The 15,792-nt window shown below is 42.9% G+C and overlaps 1 protein-coding gene across 1 annotated transcript in view; it reads left to right on the top strand.

Annotated features, from left to right (window-relative positions):
* Positions 1 to 404: 404 nt before the first annotated feature.
* LOC139283321 (eukaryotic translation initiation factor 4 gamma 3-like) overlaps positions 405 to 15,792 on the top strand; it is a 50,858-nt gene continuing 35,470 nt past the window's right edge. The window contains exons 1-3 of the mRNA XM_070903319.1: positions 405 to 662; positions 12,491 to 12,658; positions 15,258 to 15,350. Of these exons, the coding sequence (XP_070759420.1) occupies positions 483 to 662; positions 12,491 to 12,658; positions 15,258 to 15,350 (441 nt within the window). The 5' untranslated portion in view covers positions 405 to 482. The remainder of the gene's footprint in view (positions 663 to 12,490; positions 12,659 to 15,257; positions 15,351 to 15,792) is intronic.

The raw sequence follows: 15,792 nt of genomic DNA, 5'->3' as shown, positions 1-15,792 counted from the left end.
GGTTAGTTGAGTAGCCGAGCGAATCCGTAACTGGCCGAGAATTGCCGAATCATCTGTCCTGCCCGGACTGCTGGAAGCGGCCGCAACGCCATGTTGGCGAAGTCTCTCATCTCTGTGAGGAAAAAAATGATAGAAAACATACTTGTCGAGAAGGAAAGGTAGATCGCCGAGGGAAGTTGAAGATCGTGGCGATTATTTATTTTGAAAGAAACGAACCGAGCCGGATCCGCAAAGGTTCCGGACGGGCGAGGGAGGCTAAACCTCCCACCGTCCCCATGAATAGCACCGCTGATCCGAACAGCGACTTTCCATGAAAAAAAAAGACGTTTGTGTTGCTATTCGAGCTTCGTTATCCCAGTTCGTTAAAGGGATTTGGGGCCTGCTTCAAGAATCTGCTACGCTTGCTCTATGTATGCAAGCTAGGCGTTGTTTGTATCAGTATTTATTAAGGTATTGTTTTTATTAGTTGATTTTTTTTTGCGATGAGTTTACCACCGAAAGTGGTTCCCAAACCCGCCGCTGTCGCAGTTAGCGGACCTGGAAGTGGCCCCTCTCCGTCGAGCCAACTGCGGGCTACCCTGACCTCCGTGTCTCTGCCGCCGGGAGCCCCAACAGCTCCTCAGCCCGGCGTTGTACCGCCACCTCAGTATCCTTTGACTTGGGTAACATGGAATTTATTTTATGCATTTAACTCCTCACAATGACAGCAACACACACTATTGTTTTGTAAGCGATAGATAATATAGGTTGGATGCGGGGATGATGGTTTGGAGGGAGCTGGGAGGGGAGGGGACAATTAGCTAGCTAAGTATGCTAACATTAGCTTATCAAGCCGGTTGTCAAAGCTAACGGAAATGTCAGTTTGAATTTTGGGAGTTCACGCTACACTACTGATTCCAGTTACATTTATGAGTAAATATAGCTGTCATTTGAATATAGTGGCATTACAAATTAATGATGGACGGGGTGACATTATTTGGTATATGAAAGATCCATTGCCGGCAAGCCATCAGGCTTTCCACACCGGTTACCGGCTTTGTTCAGTTATCGTTGTTGGCTAGCAAGGTGCATTAGCTTAGTTACTGTACCAGCCAGCTAAACTAAGGTTAGCCTCTATGGCTAACAAGTGCACAAGTAGAGCAACGTCGCAGAGCAGTAAAGCTTCGTCCATTTCAAGGTGCTGACCTGTGACTTAATAATGGGGCTAATGTTAGCCTGCACAAGGCCCGGTTTGTGGGAATTGAACCTCCTTTCCCATTTTACATTACACTAGCTTTTGAAGAGGTGCTACTGTGCACCTTGACAGGCCTGTCAGTGCCAGGGCAGTGAGCTCCTAGGATGACAGTCTGTAGAAATTAGCAGTAAGAAAGTAATCTAACAAAGTTAATGACATATGGGTTCATATGAACGGTTTTAAGCTGTTATCAGCTGATAAACGTGTTGCAATTGCTTCATGGATATTACACTGCTTGTTTCTGTGGTCTCCCAGAAATCTGTCTCCAGATTTTTGACATGCAGTTTATAGTTCTATCAGCCTTTATTGTCGTGGGCTTGGGCTGTCATTGCCCAAAAATATACCTTTACCTTTGAGTTTACACAGGGGTAGATCAGTGTTACTCTATCCTACTTTTGGTGGAGTGAAGTCACTGTGGTTATGTCACCTCCTGTTTTATTTACAGCATGGTGGCAGTAGTGTGAGGGAGAGGATTAGGTTGACGTCTCCTGCCTGCCAGTGGCAGGGAGATGTGTCTTTTGTGATCTGACAACTTCTGTTGTGGCTTAGCTATGAGGTGTGATGTCTCAACCTGATTTCCTGCCACCCACGATCACAGCCGCCCTGTGTTTCTGACATGTGTAAGGGGCAGTAAGTAGCTGGTTATGGCAGGTGGCAGTATGAAACCCTTTCTTGTATACAAAGTCTTGTAATGTTTTTGAGTTGTCTGTGAGTTAGATGACTAAATCAAGCACACCACAGAAGATAATGGTCTCTTTATCTGTTGTGCCATGTCCTCCTCTGACTCTCCAGGCTTTTGAAATGACTGTTAAATTTGCTTAACCTACTTTCAGCTGTATGATTGCCGACCAGTTGAGTACAGAACTGCACTCTCACTCATTTGCTCAATGGATGCCTTGTTTAAGGGAAAGAGATACACAACACTGACTAGAATAGTGGTAAACATTTCTCTTTTAGAGTAAGAGACGTCAGACCTCTTGGGCATAATTGTTTTATTTGGCTTTTTGGTTTGTTGCGATCACTCTTGCTTAGCTTAGCTATAACATCGACTAAAGGGATCAATCTGATTTGGTTCAATATAATGGAATTTCTGACCCCTCTTGATGAAGTTGTGGCTATTGATCCACTGATGCAGGAGTACCTGTGTCCCTGTTAGATGCACAGGGACAAACCTGTGGCAGACAGCCATCAGACAGCCATGTAACATCATTGCTGGTTATATCATAGACTAATTCTTGTTGCTTTAGATTTTTAAATATCATTAAGAGATTAGAGTTATCTGGGCTGCTTAACTACAGTTTGACAGAATGTGTTCAGGGGTTAAAGACCATCTCATGAACACAAAACATCCAACACTCCTATAAGGTGAAATGATATTATGTAATCCATATGGGGGTTGGGGGCGAATACACTTGACAATACACTGATGCCATGCCAGTGTATTAAGTTTACCTAGTTAATGTACTTTTAATTCAATCCAATGCAACAGCTGTGCAACAAATCATACTTTTATGAAATTAATCATATTGGCTTTGTTGTTGTGTGCTGACAGGGTGTTGTTTCAACTATCTGGTCATTTTGGAGTTTGTGGTGGTGTTGAATTTAATTGGATTATATTGAATCTTCAATTGTTGAATGTCTTTCACTATAATAAAATATGATTTTTTTTCATGCATTACATAACCATCTGTGCAGTAGGTGGGAGTTAACAGAAAGGATAAATTGTTCTGACATCAAATGAGTGAATTTGCAGGGAAATTACACTGGTCTGCTTTGTCCTGGGACCTCAGTGTAATTTCCAAGATCCCCCTGATGGTTCCTGGACCCTGTTTGGACTGCATTGCACAAGACTGCACTGCATTTTATTTTCATGTCTATATGAACACAGACCCTCTGAGTGTCGCCACTTGTCTTGACCTCTCACTCTCTCTAGACCTCTGAGGTCAGGAGTGTGGGAGTATGTAATGCTCTGTCTGGCCTGGGCTTGTGAGTGTATGGGAATTCCCACTTGGAGGATGTTGGTGTGTGTGTGTTTGTGGAGTCCTGAGATGCACAGGGGTTCAGAGAAGCAGGGTGTGTGTGTGTGTGTGTGTGTGTGTGCGCAGTCAGTGCTGGGGGGGCAGTTTGTTTCTGTTCCTGGTTGCCAGAGAAACACCCAGCGCATGCGTCTGCTGCTGCACTTGTCAGACAATGGCAGTGCTGCTTAGCATTCAGAGCGAGAGGCCAAGGTGGCGCTTCCCACCATCTGCCAACAAAGGCCCAGGTCACCCAGCCTGCCTCAGCCCTCCCTCATTTCCTTCCATCCCCCCACGGCTCACCTCACCCCACTGCTGGCCCAGCTGAGAAAACTGAGGGCTTCTCCCCATTTTCCCCCTGCTCGTCTCCTGGGGCACCCCCCCCCCCCCCCCCCCAACCCCTCAGCTTTCATGGTACAATACATTCATCTCTTTGAAGATGCTCACTCCTTTTTCTCCCTTTCAACCTTGCAAGTTTATTTTCAATTCTGTATCCTTATGGTTTGTTTTTTTCTGTTGGACAAAAGGATGACAGCATTTGTCAATAAAGAGCAGTGAAGTTTAATGTAACCTGCGAGCCAGGCATGCAGTCATAGCCAGTGTTGGTTATGACATACAACTACGTAATGTATGTACCCAGCTGGCAGGTCACACAGCACAGTAGTGCTGTATTTCAGGACAGGTGTGTGCAGCCTGCATGAGAAGATATTCTCATGAGCATACTCACTGTGGGATGTTATAAATAAACTGCTGAGTTGTTATGAGCCAGCATGCAGGGCTGTTCTTTCCAGAGAGGGAGTGGCCTGTTGAAGAAGACATCCTGCACACTGTCAGTTCTCTCCTAGTGTTGACATTTACACATCACTGTTGATGTTTTTTTTTCTCAACCTTGAATGAACACCTATATTCACTCTACAAAATGCTTTTTGCAACCAACAAAAGCAAAAAACATTTTCATCACATTGCTTTCAGCTGTTCACAATACTCTGTGTTTACAGTGAACTCTGTGTTTGGAGATCCATCCCACCCACACTGTGATGCTGTAAGGTCCATGATGTAGTTGAGAATGTTCATGTCCACTTGTCAGCAAGTAGTGCCACAACTTTTGCCAATACAGTGTTAATGTTTGTGTCAGAGCAAGAATTTATGCTTTGCTTTATAAACATACAAATTCAATATTACATGTACTGTTAAAATACACTGCAACCAAACAGGTGCTTCATTTGTGTGCAGTTGAAAATGCGGTGGTGTAAACAGCAAAGCAGTGCTAGTCAAGTTTAGCAACCATTTCTGTCAGCTGTCTCTGTTCCCTTGTTCTTGTCGGTGTTGGTTATTTATTAAGTTCTGTTGTCACACGTTTCAGAAGTCTTTTTATGCAAAACAGAATCCGAATCATTGTTTGCTTCTATTGCCTAAATTATCCTGGCAAGGGTTTGTTGGCCGGGTCAGTTTTCATTGTGCAGGTGGTGTAGGGTGGTACAGGTAGTGCTACTGCTGGCTAAGTTCAGTGCTGCAGCTGTTTTTAGCCAGTAACGTGGCGATAACGTATTCCTGTCTGACTACTTTGTCTGCTTCCGCCACAGTGTCTTCCGGGCAAATTCCTCATTTCTTGGTCAGTGTAATTTGGCTCATATAATTGATCACCTGTGTCTGACTCACACAATTCAACAACACATCACAACACAAGTCATCATGCATTCCATCAAATTAATTCATAGTTTTTCAAGTAGTTTTGTCTAAAGTTTCACAGAAGATAGCTGTCAAAAAAGGTTGTGTCCACCATGGTTACTGCCTAAATAACAGGAAGTCAAATCACCTTGGCAGCGTTTCAGAGATGCACAACAGACTGTGCAGCATTATGGCTGCTGGTGGAGTTTTGTCCTCCAACAAATCTACTCTCGTCTCTCTGAAAGGAGAACAATGTTTATGTCTTTAGACCATCATTTGTAGTTTCAACTTGAAAGTGGATTTACCCATTAAGTAGTGAAAGAACATGTGGAGGTAATATTTTCACTTGAATTCAATACAACTTTATTTATCCCCAATAATGGCAATTGGTATTACCTTTTTCTGCATCTATCTTTTTGATGTACAGCTTGACCGCCTGTTTCCTTACTTTTAAAACCAAACACAATCTGTGCTGTAGAAATCCAGAACCACTGTTGCTTAAGATTTGGTTTGTTAAGAGTTGAATCCATCACCTATCGTTCATACTGTAGTGAAAGAGCAGTCTCAGCAACAGCAGGCTGGGAGTGAGAGCTTTATGAGCTCTGCTTTTATCCAACAGTGTGTGTGTGTGTTTGTGTGTATGTGTGTAAGAGTGGCCAGTGGGCCAGCAGGGAGAAGGAGGGTTTGTGTCTGCACCATCTGGGCCGTCTCCACTCACTTCCTGTGCCTCCACTCTGAACCCACTGCACTGAGATTTCCAGGTAACCTGTGTCTTTCAAAGGAGACGTGACATTTGAAATGTATGTCATATTTATGTGACGCAAGACTTTTTTGCTGTGGCAAAGAAATTACCCATGTGTTAATATTTAAGGTAATATTTGTCTACAGAGCATATTTCATGTGATTTATTCTGGGGTTAGATTGTTAATTACACAGCTGTGATTTGTTGATTTATTCAGTAATAGCTGATTACAGTTTATTGAGCTGTATCATCCTCCTGATCACACCCCTGCCTATTTTAAGGCTGTATTTCCTCCTGTCTTCCCCTATCTCTCCCTCTCAGCATATTAGTGGCTTTACAGTAAGCTAGTGATGAAACAGGAGCTACAGCAGCTTTTCACTCTTAAATGAGGCTCACAGGTCACTGTAGGATCAAAGGTCAAGGAGGAGTGGCTGACTCTCACACCTCAGGGAAGAAGGGTCAGCATGGGCTCCTTTTAGTCTGTGGTGGCAGACTTGTTTTAGACCCAAATTTTACCTTGTCAGCAATAAACTACATGGCAGCCTAGCCTTGTTTAGGAGGTAGGAACCCTGTTTGAAATGTGAGCTGCTTTTCAAAATATATACATGAACGTAGACATTTGTCATAAGAAATCTGTGGTCACTGTCTTCATATGTCCTTTGAGTTTGAATAGCTGGCATCCTTGATTATGTTCCGTCCATCCCGCTCATCTGAACACTGTATTTCTTCAGTCTCAGCGAGGGTCAAAGGTGTTGCAGGTATTTTTTCAGCTACACTGACACTCTTATTCCCTGAAGCACTATCCCTGTTGTAAGTCTTGAATTGACATTGTGCTTGCCCTCTCTCCTCAAGCAGAAAATTAATAGAGATCAAACTAATGACTAATGTCTAATTAGTGCGTTCAGCCACTTGACTGAAAATTGTCTGCATCCATTTGGTTACCTGGCCACCCACATGGAGGGCTTGATGATGATGTTTTACCTCAGGACATTTAGCTTTCCCAGCGGGATAACCTGGATATATGACTGTGCATAAATGTTCAAGCTGGTATCAGAGCATTGTAATATTTCTACCACCAGCAGTCAATCTGAAAACTGCAAAAATAAGCAAAGAAACTTAAATTAAGTGGTGAAAGTGCATCATATTGCTATCATGAATGGACGCCCATTCAAACACAAATTCCTGTATACCTGATTCTTGCCAAAAAATTTCAAATGCTTTAAATATCAAAGTGACATTTTGCCTCAGATTGTCTGAAACAAACACCTTTTTAGGCACAGAAATTGAATTACTTTGCAAGTTGTCCAGAGGGAAAACAAAACTGGATCAGTTTTTCAATTAAATAAGTTTCTTGCTGTGATGCTTAAATGTCAATTTGCTGTGGAATAGAGTTTTGTGTTTAGTATCGCCTTTCGAGTTTCTCCCAAAACGTGACATGAAGAATTATTCCAGCTAAAGGCATGATACAAGTGTTCAAACAGTATGCCTAGTAGAACAGCGCTCTGCCATGACTGCAGATGTTTGCCTTCTGAGATAACAGAAGTCTGCATACTGGCTTTGAGCCATTTAAAAATCTATTGTTTTTACAATTTGGCTGCGGTTTTAAGAAGATCTGTTGTTTCATCTTACCTGATCATTTTTGCGCTTGCTTTTCCAGCCCTTGTCACTGTTGAGAACAACCCTTGACCTCCAGGTGGATTTGTTCCTGTTGCTCCAGCAGTTTGAACCCTGGTTTCACCTGTGTACACCTTTCTGCCTTCCCTCTGTTTACAGTCCCCGACACAGTTGCCCCTGCCAACCAGCAGTCATGTAGAGCAGACAGATCAGGTGGCCTCACTGTTGATCACCCCCCCCTCCATCCCCTTCTCTGTCTGTCACCCACCAGATCTGGGTCAAGAAGTATTTGAAGTGATTATTACTGTTAATTTTCTCAGCTACTTCGTGCTTTGTGGCAAAAGTAATATGCCAATCAGTCTTTCAGTTGCACTATTTGTTAGGATGACTACTGTCTGGGACTCTTGGCTCATCAAAACAAAAGTTAAAAACAAAAGTACTGTGTTGCCCATAGCCCAGTTTTATTGTGCTCCTCCTCACCTAGACTGTCATGTCAGTGTGAAGAGACTGAGCCTCTAATTACTCTTAATTTCTGTGGGTATGTGTACTGTGTGTGTGGGGTTGGGCGTGTTGTTTTTTCCAAATTCCCCGACAATGAAACAAATAGTGCTTCCTGTAGTGCTTCTGCTTTTTGAATTGCAGCCCTCTTTTTAAACGATTCTTCTCTCTTCTTATCTGCCTCTCGTGTTGTCGGTTACGAGTAGCGGTGCTGGCAGGGGCCCAAGAGAGATGATGGCCCCTGCAGGCAAGAGTAAAGGGAGAGGGTTTAAGGGGCCAGTTTTCTCTGTCAGAACTGCTTGTCGGATGGTCAGATAGCCTCAGAAACCCTCTCCCTCCAACACCTTTGCGACGTCGGATTAGCAGGGGCTGTGTCCGACCATTTCTGTAACTTTCCGAAACCGACAATCTGACATTCACACCCACTTGACGCCATGATTGGCCAGCTGTGTGGAGGTGAGAAAGTAGTAGGGGTTTTGAACTTTCTCTCTAAAGCTGTTTTTCATTTGTTACACAACTATTTGTGGTACTTTTCATGAGTACAACCGAGTGCAACAATGAACAGTTCTTCCTGGAGAGACTGTCTGAAAATATATACTGATATCCCCCATCCCCGATATCGCGCCTCACCCCCTCTCCACGATGCCCGGCTTTGCATCTCAGATTTGAGTATGGCTGTTTGGAATTAACATATTTGATCTCCGACGTGGTTGGACAACGCGTTGTACGAAATACTTCTTTTCTAGTATAACCCAGCTCTTAGGGGAAAGGGAGGCGTGATTTGGGTGAAAGGAAGAAAGCCAGACGCTCGGTTTCCCTTAAACCATGTGACCAGCAGTGAGTGAGCCTGTCTGTCACAGACAACTGCCTGAGCAGGTTACTAACCACAGGGCTTCCCTCTTTTATGTGGCTGCTACACATTCCCTCTTTTGTTTCCTCTAACATCTGAGTGATGTCTCCCAAGTGATTCTCATTATTACATGTTTCAGGAGCCTTAAAGAAGGTTATCTTCTTCTGTTCTGGTTATTGTCCTAACGGAGCCCAAAGCATTAATAAAGCCGGAGTGTTGCATGTTTTTACAAGAGGTTTTTCTTTGACCGATTATCTTACCTTTAGCATAAGAGAGAGTTAATTAAATTGAACGACGTTTGTACCTTTGCTATTCCTTTGCAGTTGTCTAATCTTCTGCTCTGCCTGTCCCTGCCTGAAGTGGTCCAGAAATCCATTTCGGATTTTCCCTTCAACACTTGCAAAATGGTGAAGGTACATAGTGTACTCTCAGAGATGGGGCATTTTGGGCGGGGTGGGGTGGTTGGGGGATCCTTGAAATCAAACTACACAGCCATTGGGGTTTGAGGAAAGCCCTTTGGATCTGAATCAGCTAAATGTATTTCATAAAAGCGAAGAGAAGAATAAAGTAATTTCAGCAGAGTTATGTCAGTGTTTGCTAAAAAGGAAACCTCCACACATGCTACATCAAGTCTCTTCATGTGGTTTAGTCAGCAATATTTAGACTTAACAACGTCTCTGACGTGAATACCTAAAATATGACAGGAATCTTGCCTGTTGAGCTGTCCAACTCTTATTTAGTGTGAAACTTCCTCTTAGTCTCCAGTTGCCTTTAGAGATTTCCTTAACGCAGCTCTTTCCAGAATCCCACGGGTTCAGCCATCACTGGACGACCGAATCTTCCCCACACAGCCTGGAGTCACTGCAGTCTACAGCGTGAGTCACTGCACGCAGCCCCTCTCACATGCATATCCATATGCACCTGTATGCTGCAGTGCATAAACAAGAAAATGCACAATTCAGATACAGAATACATACATACAAGTCTGTATCTAAAGTACAGACTGTATGGCGATGACTGTACCAAAAACAGACACTCAGTTGCCAGATTATTAGGTACACCTGGCTAAAACTAATGCAACACTACCTTTTATAAAGGTTGCAGTGCTTTTAGAGAGGTGTTGATTCAGCTTTATCTTTAACTATATCTCCCCCACTGAGAAGTGTTTCTAATATTTAGTCTAGATATAAGTAGGATGGACATAATATTAAAGAACATTGTAACTGTTGTAGTCACGAAATATGTTAGCAGATTCGTCAACCTATTGATTGTAAATAAATCCACCGCAAAAATAATCAACATATGAGGTGATTCTTATACTGTTTCTGACCTCTCGAGTGCCACAGACATTGCTGCACAAAACTGTGAATTGAGTTCAGTGCAGGAGTTTTTTAAGCGTAAACACCTTCAACCTACCTAATACACTGGCTACTGAATGTATATTTGTTCCAATATGCTATAGAGGTTTGGTATTACTACTACAAGATAACAGTTCCCATAAAACTAATCTCCCCCTCCATATTTTTAACATTGTGTCACATAGTGAGCAATTTAAAAAATACTATATTTTGAAAGTGTAAACAAATCTCTGCACGAGGATGAATAGCTTTTATAGGCACTGTAAACAAGCAGTTGTGGTTTTTTATTATGAAAAGAAGAAGGGATGCTTGTAAAGACATAATGCTGTGATCTGACCGCAGGAGGCCTGCTGTGGTAATTTGTCACCTCAGGGGACCTCTGCCATTCACTGTCTCCTTCAGGAGTTAATTAACATTTCCTGTATCAGATCTTTATCATAATAATATTCACATAATTCTTGCTGTTTTTATTTTAACCTGCCTAGGGCATCAACATGTGAGTTAGGGGCTTCAGGTAAACAATTTGGTCACAGAAAAAAAACAAATCCAAGATTAACCATGTTGTCCTTGGCTGAACTGTGGGGCCATTTATTGTCTCGTCCTCAGTGACCTGCCACATCTACTGTATCTCCCTAAAGACAAAAACAAACCTGAAATGGTGTCCTCCTTTCCTCTGAGGATCTTGGCCTGACAAGACAGTCACCCCAGCCACCCGGTCCATGTTGAGAACTGCTGTTTGCAGACCCTCAGTGCTCTGCTGCACTGTTCTGGGCTTCTCCTCTGATAAGCCAAATGTGCATTTACCTGGAGGGCAGTGATTTGTTGGAGGGCTTTGTAGACTTTGCAAGATACTGATTAGTGGCGATTTTTACCATTAAAAGCAAAGATATCTCTATATTCATTGTTGCACATCTTGTAAACGAGTGTTTACTACATAAATTAGAAGATAGGAGTATTGATTTCCTTTCCTTCACTTCACAGTTTATTGATTTTTCTCAGGTAAAATGAACTAAGCTAACAAATACATTTGTGGCGCTCGCTGAGACTTCTTCATTGTTTTAATACAAGCGTTGTAGTGGTCATTTGTGGGAAAATATTGGCTTGTGCTTGTTTGTTATCCCCATGGTGCTTTTATTTGTACAATCACTGGCTTTTACAAGCATGGCAGTATACCTTTTAGAATTTCCACTTTGATTATTTGACACCACAAAGAAGATGTTTCCAGTGATGATAACATTTCTGAAGGGTAGCTGCACATTGCACAATAGAAGCCATTGTATGTTTGAAGATGGGCTATTCAGCTGTGAGCTTATTTATCCACTGTAACACAACGGTACTGGAAACACTGCAGGTTTTATGAGATTGTCTAGCTCTGAAAGTTCTTTTTAAGGGGTTAGGCTGCAACAATGATGACACTGGTGGAAATAAACCGTGCCCATGGCATGAAACAGTTGTTCTGTGCAGTGGATGTAGGATTTGTACACTCTCCACTTCCCCTCATGTACAGCTCCTATACAGCCGCTTGCCTCCCCTCCCCCATCCCATCACTCTGTATGTCCTCAGAATCAGTCACTCGCCTGAAGCAAAGCAGGCTCCTCCCCTGGTAACAGCAGCTAGATTAGTTGCTTTATCCCAGGTCATCTGAGGGAAGTGGGCCACACAGAGAAGATGGAGAGATGCAGAAGGGAATGGTGCTATAGAAGCTGTAAAGAATATTGCCTGTAGTACTTTGTAGATTTAAATATAACATCATTTGGAGATTTGGAGTTACTTTTTAAATGTTAGCTTTGCCCTTAGAGCTGTAACTCTAACGGCCAGGTTGTAGAGAGAGATAAAAAAAAGGCCCTGGAGAGAAAGGTGGGTTGCCCATCTTCCCTGCTCTCAGTGTCTGCCTCCTGCTTTCTTCCTGCAGTATCTTGTCTCATTCCCTGGTGTGTCAGGCCTGCTGCAGCAACAAGCAGTACTTGCAGTGGTGCCAGCCCACAGCTGCAGCAGCCAAGGCCTGTCCTGCCACACCACAGGCTAAGAGCTGAGTCGAATCTCATCGTTTCCTGATGCTGCTCACTCGGTTGGTGCCTACCCATGAACCTTTCGTTGGCCCACGATGAGGCTTGTTTAGCATGACTCGGTTGTATCTATTGTGCCAGGTGCACTCTATCTGTCACAGATGAGTGGCATTGTAATATGATTACTTGACCCAGTTTTGCCATATGAGGCCCAGACATCCTTGCACCGCATAGTTGGGCACAGCAGGCTGCAGAAGAAGCCAGAGTCAGTCTTAGCCAACCCCAGCAGGCTTCAACACCCATGCACAGCACAGGTCTTCACCCCTGCACACATACAGGGGCTAATCCTAGAGCTTGAGCGCTTAATTTACATTCCTTAGCAGGAGGGAGGACTAATGACCTGTGGAATCCTGCCACTGCTGTGCCTCCTAGACGTCAGTGTGTGTGTGCATCAAACATAATCATTTTGTGCATCTATCTAACCTGACTGTTTTATGTGATACAGGTACCCAGGCATGCTGGCCCTCCTTACACTGCTCACGACATCACAAAGGGACACCCTAGCTTGGCTGGCACCCCGCCCGGTCATGCCCACTCCCCGGCGCTCTCTCAGGTATCAATACCCACAGCTTCCCCATATCGCTACCCTAAGGGCTGGGAGGCAGGCGGAGGGGTGAGTTTGTCAGTGTGTCCGCCGTCATTTTCAGTGCACATTCATATTTGATCTGTCCATTTGTCTGCTTGCCTTTTATGACTTGTGTTTGGGGTGGGCGACAACTCAACACTAGAATTTATCATTTCTCAATATAATCACATCATGACTACATTTTACAAAGATATTGGGGTGTACATGTCTAGATTTAATAGTTAGGCTTTTTTATACCAAAATTTGTCACATTGTAAGATTTTCAAAATTGAAAGTTTTTGTTCTACAAAAATACAATTGCTTATTGGTGAACATAAGTTAAACTTTTTGATACTTAAATTGTAACATCTATTTTGAGATGCTGGGAAAATGTACGTAGTATATTAATTCTGCCCATGCCGTCTACACCTAACCTGTATTATTGGGCTTTTCTTACATTAGCTTTTTACGTGTTTTATTTTCCTGTTTGTCACTTTTCTTAAACAGCAGTAAGCCAAGTGTGCGTGACTGTATTGTTTTAATGAAATTCAGATGAATATATGATTAAAACAGGGTCAAATCCTAATAGAACAATCTATGTTCTCTGGTGCCTATAGATAATCAAATCTACTATATTCTATGTACAGTACTTGTTTAATCCTAAATAATATAAAGGTCAGGAGGGGGCAAACACAGCATGCATGCAAACATGCATGTGGCAAAATAGAGATATAGTATATTGTGGTTAGGTTGCCAGTCTATCGCAGGGATAATGTATATATGGACAAACACATTCAAATTTGTGTGACCTGTATACCTGGAAGAAACCCACGTGAACAATGGGAGAACATGGGTTTGAACCCTGAACATTCTTGCTGTTCCAGGGTAGAGTAATGTTTTGATTCAATCGCAATTGAATAATGACAGATACCATTGATATGTACAACATTTTTCCCAAATAAGTTAAGCCAACTGTCACTGATCATTGTCTGGTTCGTCAGCTACTTCATAAAGCTGCTAAAGATTGTGTCACTGTGGGATTCCCATTGGATGGTATTAATATTAAATTGTGTCAGTTGTATTAGTAAAACCAAGCCACGGGAATCACCTGACAGTCATGTCAAATGCCACAGCTATTTCACTATGAGGTCATGATATATGATCATTTGCTCATCCCAAATTCAGAATATATTGGTCTGTTTTTACATACTGGGGCCAGATCTGTGAGCCTGCAGCTGAAAGAGGTCCTCTGCAAAGCTTCAGCATCATCAGTTTAACATTTTAAAGTATTGCCAGTCATGTTTAGACCCTGGTTCTTTGAATAAAAGTCAAAGTGGGAAATAATTAAGCAGGATTTGGAATACATTACAAGGGGATGTGGGTGGAAAATCCTGTATACTACCAGGGTTAAGGACAGAGGCACAGTGATTAAGTTGGATTTAGTCAAGATTGAGTAATTAATTAGGATTTGAGAAGGTTGGGGTTAGGTAAAGGTTAAATACTGTCTAACAGGGACTTTCTTTCTCTGTCTACAACTACAGTGAGATCCATACATATGACGGTGATAGAAAAAAAATCAGAAGACCAAAACATAACTAATAAATAAATCAGGGGTGATGTTACCCTTCTTTGGTTAAGGCAGCATTATGTCCTCCTGGTTACTAGGTGTAACAAGTCTTTAGCGCGTGAGTTCGGGAACACGAACAATCTTTGGACACTTCTCGTGACAGTGCGTCACATCCAGGCGGAGAAATGCACAGTTTCACAGCCAAGCTTGTAGTTCGTGTCCCCGTCCACCTCAGGTACCTCAGGTATGTTATGCTAGCAGCCCAGAGCCCACAGGAGTTAACTAAATTCTACAAACACATGCTAATGATTAAAAGTAACCCTTCTACTCACTGAGCGCACCACATATCAAGGCTGAGTCCTTACCACAGCGGCTCGGGTTCAAGTCCAGCCCGGGCTCTTAACTGCATGTCATCCTCGCTCTTGCTGATTGTTTATCTATAAATATTAGTGCGTTCAATTAGCGTTCAAGTACCAGATCGATAATCAGTATCGATAAGAGTAGTAGTATCGTTAGAATCTCATTGAGACCATCCCTACTGGTTACACCACTGCCACAAGTATATAGACTCCATGACTCAGCCTCTCTGGAAGTATGTGACTATGCTTGCAAGGAATCTGATTGTTCCTCTTAACCGTTGTAGCCTGATGGCCCACTGCCTCACCCTAAAGCAGCTCTAGTCTCTCACCAGCCCTCTATAGATAGTCTTGTCAGCCAGCACAAACTTAAATTATCACCATACCAGCAGCGGCGGCTTGAAGAAGAGTAAGCAGATCTGCTTAAACCCACCGCTGCCTAGCTCCACTGCGCACTAGATGAAGAATAAAGGAACGCAGGATTTGCTGTCCTTGAGGGTACCAATTATCTTTGCACAGTACATAAACCCCAATCAAAAACATTTTCTCCCAGCAACATCCAAAGTAAGTTAGTGTAGTAATGTCTGGTTCTGGTGTCTTGTTAAGGTTACAGTTGGTCTGTGAAATGTCTTAATGAAAACTAGTGACTGATTGCTGCACAGTTCCTGGTCTGTATGTATTGAACCCTCTCCTTCTCTCTTCTTTCTGCTTCGTCTTTTGACAGTCTCCATACAACCCTGGACAAAATGCTGGTTCCGCCTCTCTAGTGTATTCTCCCCAGACACAGCCAATGAATGCACAGCCACAAAGTCGCCCGGTGAGTGTCCCTCTGGTCTTAGATTTACAGCACGCCTGCCTCCAAGTACCCAACCAGTTCGTAGTTTACTGTGACGGTTATTGAAAGTTTCATTGAGTCAGTGATAGAGGGATCGGGTGTTTAGAAGTCGCCTAGAGCTCCAGAAACATGGACTGATCTCAGTCTGCTCATGGCAGTGAGGCACTTTAACATAGGCTGTATTTTTTTAATGAGGTCTCCTTCATTGTCCCCTTAAAGGCTCCTTATAGGCTTGTTGTTGTCCGTGGTACTGTATCACTGGTGGCTTATGGGACCTTTGTTATGCCCCAGTCTAGGGGGGTAGGATCACAACACAAAAGTTAAAAGATTGTTCCCTATATTGTTGTTATCTTACTTAGTTTAAGATATCTATGTTTGCGTAAAGTCAAGCTGCTCTGTCTTATAGTGTTTGTTCAGTGTAGCC

This window comes from Enoplosus armatus, chromosome 3 (genome assembly GCF_043641665.1).
Source record: "Enoplosus armatus isolate fEnoArm2 chromosome 3, fEnoArm2.hap1, whole genome shotgun sequence".
Classification (NCBI taxonomy): Eukaryota; Metazoa; Chordata; class Actinopteri; order Centrarchiformes; family Enoplosidae; genus Enoplosus; species Enoplosus armatus.
This window is presented reverse-complemented; position numbering and strand designations above follow the sequence as displayed.